Genomic DNA, 11,000 nt, shown 5'->3' on the forward strand with positions numbered 1-11,000 from the left:
CTTAGTTTGCCAAGCTGCATGCTACTCATAATTAAAAGTAGTTCAACTACAGTCAAGTTACTCTTATGCAAACAACGTGGCATACATGATGGCATATCTTTTCTTCAGCTTAAGTGGTGGATTGATGTCTATTTATGCAGCAGCATATCTTGCATGCTCACAGCGTTATGTGTCTGTGTATTTATCCTTTTACTTATACTACAATCTAATTAATCCTGTCTATCATTTGGTAAATGCTGCTTGTATTTGTTGCCAATGCTGATATATATCTGTCCATTTGTTTACTTATTTATTTTTACCTTTATTATTATTATTTATAAGGTTATCTTTATCTTTATTATGAAAGATTCATTTGTACTAATCCACGGGTCTTGCAATTGCCCCATGGGGATAAATAAAGTTTTTGAAATGAAAAAGGAAATGAAATTAGCAAGTCTATAATAGCAAGGTGTATCAGATCTAGTCCGCCAAGACCAAATACATTTACCTTGCCATATTCAATAGCATGCTAAAACTGTTCAGAGAGTTGTCATGATTGAAATGAATATAACTCCATTTTGCTTATTTTTCTAATCTTTATCTTCCTTTGTCTCCTAGGATAAAGACCTGAAACAGTACCTAGATGATTGTGGAAACTGCATTCATATGCACAATGTCAAGGTAAAACTTGGACAAGTATCTTTCATTTCTTTTTCTCATAATTGTGGTACTGCACTTGTCAATCTGAGATGGTGTACTTATTTATTCGTGTGCGTGTTTTTCCCCTCTCAGCTCTTCCTGTTTCAGCTGTTGCGAGGTCTGAACTACTGTCACAGACGTAAAGTCCTTCACCGAGACCTCAAGCCTCAAAATCTCCTGATCAATGACCGCGGGGAGCTAAAGCTGGCTGACTTTGGTCTGTAACACACATACCTGGTTTAACTAACTGACTGTTTTTTTCATGGTTTGTGTGGTTAATAAAAACCAACTGTAAACACTTAACCTCAGGTTGCTCTAGTTGCATTGTCTCTGTTATCCTTGTACTGTAAATGTAAAGTTCCTTTGCTAAAAAAACATGTAGTGTACTACTAAATGTCTTAAGTGGAGTTATAATATCCTGTAAAGCTTTAGAAAGCTTGCTGAAACTGGTTAAATTAGTTTTTTGTTTGGTCCTCAGGTCTGGCACGAGCAAAGTCGATTCCCACCAAGACCTACTCCAATGAGGTGGTGACCCTTTGGTACCGCCCCCCTGACATCCTATTGGGCAGCACAGATTATTCCACTCAGATTGACATGTGGTGAGCATATAAACTGATGATTTATACTTTATTTGTGGTATCAGTTATTTTTGGTGGCATTTATAGTATATTATAGTATATATTAATATTTTGTTTTAGTATTTTTATAATGTGCTTTTGTCATTTTTATTTATTTAGGTTTCTATATAGCTTAATTTTTATTTCAGTTTTTAAAAACTTACATTTATTCAAGTTAAGCATTTATTGCAGTTAGTTGACAAGGCAACATTTCTGAGTTTGTCAAGTTTTTGGAGTTTGTTATTCAAGTAAATTATTATTTATATATTTATTATTTATCAATATTAATATGTATTATTTATATATTTATTAATTAATAATAAATTAATTTTATTTCGCATTTTCATACAACTTTATTTCAATTACAGAAAACCGTTTTTAATAGTTTCAGTTAACAATAACAACACTGCTGATTATCACTAGTAAATACATCTTTTGCTGAATTGGCTATTATTATTATTATTTTTTAATTATTTCCCTTTTTTATTGAAAGTTGAGATTTATTTTATTGCTTTTTCCTCCATGTACTTATTGAACAACAGCTAGATGTCGCGCAGCAGATACCAAAGACCCGCTTTTGAACTTTTTTTAAAACTTGACACAAGTATTAATCGAGAACTGTTAACATGTTAGGTGTGAATGGTCCCTCCCTAACATTGTAAACGTTCTTGATTATCGAGGAGTGATTATTTGTGGTTCAGTCTGGTGTTGATTCAGAGACCGGCTCTGATGGATTTAGCCAGTGAATGATTCAGACATCACCTTTGTAGTCTTTTTATGTTATTCATAGAAAGAAACTACTCATAAGAGTAATGTTCATACATCACACTACAGTTTTATGTGCCAAGACAGTGTGATTCAATATTGTTATTGTAAATTCATACTATTAAAAATCATTGATACATTCGCCCAGGTTGCAACAAGGGCCCTTGTCTTTTTTTTACTTTCTCCTCCTTAAGAAAACAATGTTTTGCTGACCTTTAAAGGTGGTGCGTAAAGCAAAAGCTTGTATTATCTTTGTTTGAGTCCATCTTAAATCGTGCCGTTTCCTTTTTCGGCTTAAGCTTTTCTGGGTCAGTATTTTTATCTTGGGTTGTTTTTCCAAATTTATAGTGTAAATGCAGAGATCAGATATGGATTGCTTTTAAAAGAAGAAAAAATTGGGCGAAATTGGGCATCAAGACCTGCAGTGTAAATGTGGCCTAATTGTATAGTACTAAAAGTAGAACTGAAATGAAATAAAATAAACTAACGCTAAATAGAAGTCTTTTTTATCTAATAAAAAGGACAAAAGCACATAACAGAATTACTAAAACTTAAACTAAATTTAAATTGAATTAGCTTTTTTATTTTTCATATTTTCATTTTTCATTTAATTAATAAATACTATAATAGTATATAAATTATACTAAAATAACTCATTTTTCCTTCTACCTCGAATTGAGTTCAGGTTGCAAGTGCACACTTTGGTTAAAATGATTTCTTTTACCATGGTGCTGTCCTGTAGATTGAAGTAGCAGTGCAGGAAACACTGTTAATGAGGCTCTCTGGTTTATGTCATAGCTTCTGTAAAGGTGTACTTAAATTGAGTTTTAATGTCTCTCTTCGAAGGGGTGTTGGCTGTATCTTCTACGAGATGTCTACAGGTCGACCCTTGTTCCCTGGCTCCACGGTGGAAGAGGAGCTGCACTTTATTTTCAAACTGCTCGGTACTGCTCTCTCTCACTCTGCTCTTTCTGGCTCTAGATCTGACGGTTTGTCTCCGTGTGTGTCATTGTGATATTTATAAATCCTCCTGCGTCTTTTCACAGGTACGCCCACAGAGGAGACCTGGCCTGGAATAACCTCTAATGAGGAATTCATCTCCTATAACTACCCCCGATACCGTCCTGACTGTCTCCACAACCACACTCCACGGTAACAACAGCTGTCCTCTGGGCCTGATGCCTGAAACCATCCCCGCTCCTGTTGTAAAAACTAACGACACTCTGTCGGAGGTCATTTATTGAAGTTGCAGTTACTCTCTTGCAGATTGGACAATGATGGAGTTGATCTTCTGTCGAAACTGCTGCAGGTGATTTGCATTTATTAAAATAGAAATGTATAGAAGGTGAAGATGGTCCCATCTCAAACTCGCCCCATTTGATGAGCCACACAGATGCTTGTGTTTGAACCACAGTGTTTGCATGTTTCTAGAAATCACACCTACGAATGCCTTGCTTTACAGTAAGCTGGTTACGTATAAGATAAAGCATTTTTAATAGTGACACTTTTATTATATGGCTGTTTTCTTGACAGAGTTTAGCTATTTGAATGTACGTTCTCTACTGAAAATTAATGGAGCTCTTGTTTACATGGCAAACGCTTGAGTCAACATGCAATCAGTATATTTTTGTTGTGCATGAATCGTGATCCTTCAGCATGTGCTATTCAAAAAAAGAAAAACCTTTTGTTTTTCATTATAACAGTTATTTGATCTTCTTGAAACAACTTTTCATAGTGTGTTTCACAGTATTATCTAATAGATTTTAACTCATTGTTTTAGGCTGCTGTTGTAATACAGCTAAGTCTTAGCAATATTCAGTGAGTAATGTGTGTTAACATTAGTGTGATATAAAAAATATGAATAGATTTGAAAAGTGTTGGGATGTTTTGAGATGATCTTGAGGGTCAACTCCCAGTCAGAAAGTCGGTAACACTTTACTTTAGCCAACCACATGACAGTTTAACTTAATTTTATGTTAAGTTGTCATGACAAAGACACTAACAGGTTAGATATCATGACAAAGACATCTTAAAAAATGTCATATTTGCATTCAAAATGTCATTATTGAGCGAAAGACACTTAATGACAGTTGTCACAAACATGCATAAACCTTACTTCATATTCAAGACATCTGTCATGTCATGGTTATGAAGGTGTTGTGTCAGTCTTATGCACACCCCTTCAAGTAAAGCGTCACCCCTAAAAGTCTCCTCAAAAATGATGATTTAGGTGTAGATCAATACTGTGCAAACTCAAGTTCAGGTCTCACTCCATTTTGATATAGAACTACTGATAATTCAATCAGTTCCTGATAAATAAAATAAAATCAGTTTTTCTTTTTTTATAGAAGAAAAATTCTTAGTAAAAAAAAAAAATATATATATATATATATATGAAGAGTTCAGATGCAAAAGCCTCTAAATGCCATTTGAAATTTTCTTCTTTAATGATGATTTTAATCGAACTTGTATATTTAAGTTCAGTAATTTCACTTAAATGGCAATGATAATTACCTATTAATTGTTATTTAAGTGAAATCACTGAACTTAAATATACAAGCTTGATAAAAATCATCATTAAAGATGAAAATTTCGAATGGCATTTAGAGGCTTTTGCATCTGAACTCTTCATATATATATACATACATAAACAAAAACAACACTACGATAACATACTAAATACTAATAAACAAAACATAAAAATATATACATTTATATAAATATGCATTTTAACATACAACAATTTAACACACAATATTCTTCCAAATAATAAACTAACACATTAAGTTAAAAGAAAATGTAGCCACATTTAAAAGACAAAATAACAAAATTTAAACTAAATGCCATTTTAGGTTGACTTTAAAAAATAATGTGTATTTTGGTAGCTTGCCTTATACAATACTGTTCAAAAGTTTGGCATTGTGGAATGACTCTTATACTCACCAAGGCTGCATTTATTATCAAAAAATGAAGTAAAAACTATGAAGTAATTTTACTAACACTAACACACTGTGTTTCAGTTTGAGGGCAAGAAACGGATCGCAGCAGAGGAAGCCATGAGACACCCGTACTTCCACTGCCTGGGAGAGAGAACTATCACACTGCCAGACAGTGAGTTCACGTACACACAAACACACACGCGCATATCTCCTACCGCAGAGATTTATGATGGTGCCAGATAACAGATGCATGCGCGATCACACACCTCACACTGACAGAAATATTAAAGTGTCAGACAGAAGTCTCACACATACACACACACACTTAAGTTCAAAAGACATTTAATTCCACCGAGCCGGTATAAGCTGCTCTGTATTTGCACTGAATCAAGTGAGTGTATGTGGAAATAAGCTTACTCTGACCTTTAACGGTATCACAGCACTTGTTTCTCTTAACTGTTGAATTTCTCCCTCTCAGCTACATCAATATTTGCACTTCAAGAAATTCAGCTGGAGAAGGAGCCAGGAATGAGGACGAACTCTCTGTCAGAATCAGGTAAAAACACACAGCGCTGATGAATCATGATGATATTTGTGTTTTGAGCTTCATCCATCAGTGTACTGTGTGTTTGTGGCCCCCACGTCAACTGGCATTACTCTTAAACTGTCAGTTACTCTCAAGCTGTCCGTTTTTGTAGTCTTGTGAAAATCTGGCCGACATTCGACTTACATCGTCATACAGGAAGACACAAAAGGGCCGTAAAGTGACCAACTATGTTTTTGTGTGACTTTTGAATATAATTCTGGAGTGAACAGATCTGAAATCAGACAATTGGGTTGGGAATCAAAAACCAATATTTAATAAATGATTTTGTTGATGGTTCCTGAACATCTGCATTCTTATGCTGAAGAAATATTCCTGCGCCACTAATCTGAATCTAAGAATCGATAATGGATAATTCACCTAAAAATGTAAATTCTCTCTTTTTCTTACCCTCATGTCGTTCCAAACCTGTATGACTTTTACATCTGCTGAACACAAAAAGATGTTTTGAAGAATGTTGGTTACTAAACAGATTCGGTTCACATTGACTTCCATTGTATGAACAAAATACATTGAAGTCAATGAGAACTGAAACTCTTTGGTTATCAACATTCTACTAAATAGTGTTCAGCAGAAGATCTGCTTTCAAGCCTTTACACTTATTTTTATGGTCACAAATTCAGTTTAAAGTCAAGTTTTGAATGTGAATTTTCAACAAAATTTTCAACACCTTTGCTGAGTATTTTCTCCTTGAAACTGCAGTGTACTAAAACCAGTCTCAAATACGAGGTTTGAAACTGCATGTTTTCTACCAAATATGTAACTAATCCTGTCAACGTTTGGGGGGGGGGGCTTTGCCTCATGATTTCTAAGGATTTTTAGAAAGCATCTGTCCGACTCTTAAGATTCCCAACGGGAACATCGTTTGTGTAACATTAGCAACACATTATTAGCTGTTTGATAGCCAAAGGCTATTCATATCAATTACTGTTATGTCAATTTTTTTTTGTTTCAAATTCTGAATGGATTATTTTATAGCCTAGAAAGCATGCCATGACCTCTCCCCTGAGCTGTCACTCATCTCAGTATGCAAACTTAAAAAGTTCCATTATAATCAATAAAGTGGTCTACACTGCTATCTTATTTACATCGCGTCTACATTTTGTTATTGAGAGGATTCGCGAGTGCACTGAAAAAAACAAACTTTTTTTCAGCCATTTTGAGCGGTACGTGGAGTCTACAGAAATTATTATAATATGATGCTCAAGAAACATTTATGTTTTTTTTACATTTTTATTTCAAGATTCTTTGATGAATAGAAAGTTCAACAAAATTGATCAGAAATGGAAAGCTTTTGTAACATTAATCACTATCATTCAAAAGTTTGGGGTCAGTAAGAATTTTTTTTTTGGGGGGGAAAGAAATTAGAAAATACTTTTATTCATCAAGGATGAGTTAAATTGATCAAAAGTTGTAGTAAAGACATTTATAATGTTAGAAAAGATGCTGTTCTTTTAAACTTTCTATTCATCATAGAATTTTTTTTGGGGGGGGGGATGGTGCACGACTGTTTTCAACATTGAAAATAATAATTTGTGTTTTTTGAGCATAAAATCAGCATATTAGAATGATTTCTGAAGGATCACGTGACACTGAAAACTGATGTGTAATCAGCAACAGTAATGATGTTAAATTCAGCTTTCAAATTACATTTTAAAATATATTAAAATAGAAAACAGTCATTTTAAATTGTCATAATATTTCACAATATTACTGTTTGTCTTTTTTTTTTCATCAAATAAAGCAGCCTTGGTGAGCAGAAGAGACTTCATTTAAAAACAGAAAAAATCTTACTGATCTAAAATTTTTGACCGGTAGTGTACATCACACGGTTCTTCTGAGGCAGAACCTATCATTTATATGACTTGGGTGACCGCACTAATCCTATACCATTATCCCAGTCATAATCCTCCTGAATTTATTCATATTCATCATAAGAGAGATGAACTCTGATGCTCATCATTTCTGTGCTCTCTAATACTTCTCGCATTGCTCATCATAGTTTCCCCGCTCTAGTGAGAGATGCTGAATTACTCTCCCTCTCTCTCTTTTTACCCCTCAATCTTTCTGTATCCTTCATCTCTGACTGCCTCATTTTTACCTGTTTATACCTAGTATTAAGATTCATGTCATGTGATCCAATCACATACCGTTATACTTGTGATGGCCCAAAATGGATCTTGATATCTCTTTCTTTTCTTAACATCCATCCTTTTTTCTTTATATTGTTCATCAATATTTCTAAGTTTATTTCTCGTGTAGACTCATTAAGGCACATTTATGTTGACAGCGATGCTTTCTCAGGAGTAAGTTCTGTGTATTATGCAGCTCATTCAGTGCTAACTCTGTTTCTCTCCCCCTGCCTATTTGAATGTGCGTTGATGTGTGTTTTTTTTCTTGCTCCACTGTGCTCCAGAGCTTTTGCAAAGATGTCTAAGGTTCCGGCATACCTTAGGTACATATTTGTCGCCCTCCTCTCAAGGCAGGAGGACACAAACACCAAAACCGCATTTGTTCCCTTGAGTTTCCTGTTCATCTGTGCTGTCCAGTTGTACCCCACAGGAATTACATAATAACATCTTAATCATTCCTCAGATATTTCCATAAGACATTTTCTCTCTGAACAGAGTACCTAGACATAGGTAGGCTTGAAGATGTCATGGAGCTTGAAATTAAAAATAAATCAGTTTAAATCATTATTAGGTGCATCTGTTACATGCATCAGAACATTAAAGGAATGATTCACTTTGAAATTAATTTTTGGTATGTTTTAACTTACCTCAAGGGCATCCAAGATGTACACTCTCAGAAAAAAAGGTACAAAAGCTGTCACTGGGGCTGTACCTTTTCAAAAGGTACACTTTTATACCTTAAGGGTGCATATTGGTACCTTAATGGTACATATTAGCACCTAAAATGTACATATCAACACTTAAAATGTACATATTAGCACCTGAAATGTACATATTATCACCAAAAATGTACATATTAGCACATAAAATGTATATATTAGCACATAAAATGTACATATTAACACTTAAAATGTACATATTAGTACCTGAAATGTACATATTAGCACCTGAAATGTACATATTAGCACATAAAATGTATATATTAGCACATAAAACGTACAAATTAGTACCTAAAATTGACAAAAGTGTACCTTTTGAAAAGGTACAGCCCCAGTGACCGCTTTCGTACCTTTTTTCTGAGGGTGTAGGTGTCTTTGTTTCCACAGTATTTTAAATTTTTATTTTTAGGTCAAACCGTTCTTGTCTGTCAATCATATAATGGACGTCTATGGTCACCACCTCAAAAAGCATGCACAGAGAAGTCCAAATTAAACACGATTTAATGACTCAGAAATGTAAGTACACATTGATGGCCTCAGACACGAAACAAGTGTTTTGTGTGAGAAAACGAACAGTATTATATCGTTTTTACCTCTTGTAACCACAGCCACGTCCAAGTGATTGCTTTGTGGCTAACAAAGAGGTAGAAACGATTTAAATACTGTTCGTTTTCTCACACAAACCGCTTGTTTCGTGTCTTAGGCCATCGATGTGTACTTACATTTACGAGTCATGAAATCACGTTTAATTTGGACTTCTCTGTGCATGCTCTTTGAGGTGGTGACCATAGACCTCCATTATATGACTGACAGACACAAACGGTTTGATCTAAAAATATCAAAATTGAAAATACTGCTGAAACAAAGACACCTACATCTTGGATGCGCTTGAGGTAAGCTAAAACATCCCAAAAATTAATTTCAAAATGAACTATCCCTTTAAACTGATCTTGACATCAGTCGTACTTTAAGACTAATGCGTGAAATGCATTGGACTTGAGTTTGAATGTACATCAAAAAATAAATTTGCTGTGTGAATAGCCCTCTTTCCTCACCAAACAAGAAAACAGCTCAGGCTTCTCTAGAGCTTATAAACTGAGCATGTGTGGGTGGCACGTTGACATGTGTTTGGGTTTGGTGAGCTCGCCTACTCTCATGCCCAGTTCTCTAAACGAAGTTAGCGCTGCTTTTCTCTCTCTGTGTTATCCTTTCTACCCTCTGACGGTCCTTACGAGTGCGTTCGGTTTTATCCTGCTATGTTGCATGCACCATTCAGCCACTGAACGCTGTCTATGTAGCCTAAACAACGTCCTCTTCTTTCTCTCCAGTCAACAGCATATCTCAACGGCAGAGTCTGCTCTTCTGAGGGCACGTGTGGACGACGGACGATACGCAGAGAGGACTAAGACAAGGGATATCTGTTTTCATTTCTCCGTCCGAGTCATTCGCTAGTCCTGTGGCATTATGTGTTTAGAAGGGGTCGCTGTAGTTGTTTACATGGAAAGGCTGAGGATGTTGGTTTGTGTACTTGTTTTCTTTGTTTCCACTGATGACGCACTCCCCCCATCCCTGTACACATCACGAACACGTTCTTCCCGTTTGCTGTACCTTCTCGACGTGGTTGCGTCAATCCAGCCGCTGTAATCTACCAATCAGACGCAGAATGTTATTGGATGACCTGCTTGAGTGCATAGACTTCATCCTTTGACTGAAACCAATCAACCTGTTTTATTTGCAATACTTCGCAATTGTAATGTAAAAGAAGGCGAGTTTATGAAGGACCGTGTCATCATGAATGCTGTCAAGAAGAAGCCAAGTTTCTCTAGTCTTCCAGAATAATAGTCCTCTTCATTAGTGTCATCAGCCCTCCCATCCAAAGATGAACATTTAGTACTATGCCACCACAATCGTCAACCTTAATCGATCCATTCATTTTTTTTGTATTCATCAGAACATTGATGACATTGACTTTGCTTTTGTTTGCATAATCATTTCACTTTTAAGTTGTTGTTTACATGTTTGTTTGCAATACAGTTTGATAATCTAGACTACGGTTTCACCAAAGACCCACATGCCGTCTTTCTTTCCCTTGGTTTGATTTGTATTGAGCTTCCACTTCCATCATCATGTTCAAGTGAACCCTCGGTCAGCTGCACTGTGTGTCAAGGACATAATTATTGTGCAAAGCAACTTATGTTTGTGTTGCATTAAGGAAAGCCTCGGATTTCCTCCGGATGCCTAGTTCAGGCCTTGTTGATATCTCTTCCATTACCGCAGATCTTGGGGCTGTCACTCGAGTTGAAACCCGAGCTCAATTCTTCGTCGGTTCAGTCGGGGTGATGAGAACCCATAATGGGATGCCCGGGCGCATGCGGAGAACCGGTCGACTTGTATCTGGCTCAGGTTTCTGTCACTCTGCAGAACAGCTGAGTGCGGTGGATAATGTTCCGCATCTCGCCCCGGTTGTTCATACCCCGCAGGTTTCAGAGCGCATTGGTGTCGCGTAACACACCGCAAATTTAAAACACTATACCGTCTCCTGGCAT

General features: G+C 35.9%; 1 protein-coding gene across 2 annotated transcripts in view; it reads left to right on the forward strand.

Annotated features, from left to right (window-relative positions):
- The window catches only part of cdk16 (cyclin dependent kinase 16), a 32,855-nt gene extending 22,353 nt beyond the window's left edge, over window positions 1–10,502 (forward strand). For both annotated transcript variants that reach the window (XM_089119835.1, XM_089119836.1), the window contains 9 exons: window positions 598–660; window positions 772–895; window positions 1,157–1,277; window positions 2,907–3,004; window positions 3,107–3,212; window positions 3,327–3,369; window positions 5,081–5,171; window positions 5,478–5,555; window positions 9,783–10,502. In XM_089119835.1, the coding sequence (XP_088975961.1) occupies window positions 598–660; window positions 772–895; window positions 1,157–1,277; window positions 2,907–3,004; window positions 3,107–3,212; window positions 3,327–3,369; window positions 5,081–5,171; window positions 5,478–5,555; window positions 9,783–9,820 (762 nt within the window). In that variant the 3' untranslated portion in view covers window positions 9,821–10,502. The remainder of the gene's footprint in view (window positions 1–597; window positions 661–771; window positions 896–1,156; window positions 1,278–2,906; window positions 3,005–3,106; window positions 3,213–3,326; window positions 3,370–5,080; window positions 5,172–5,477; window positions 5,556–9,782) is intronic.
- The last annotated feature ends 498 nt before the right edge of the window (window positions 10,503–11,000 follow it).

Source organism: Pimephales promelas, chromosome 14 (genome assembly GCF_988280905.1).
Source record: "Pimephales promelas chromosome 14, fPimPro1.hap1.1, whole genome shotgun sequence".
In the NCBI taxonomy this organism is placed as follows: Eukaryota; Metazoa; Chordata; class Actinopteri; order Cypriniformes; family Leuciscidae; genus Pimephales; species Pimephales promelas.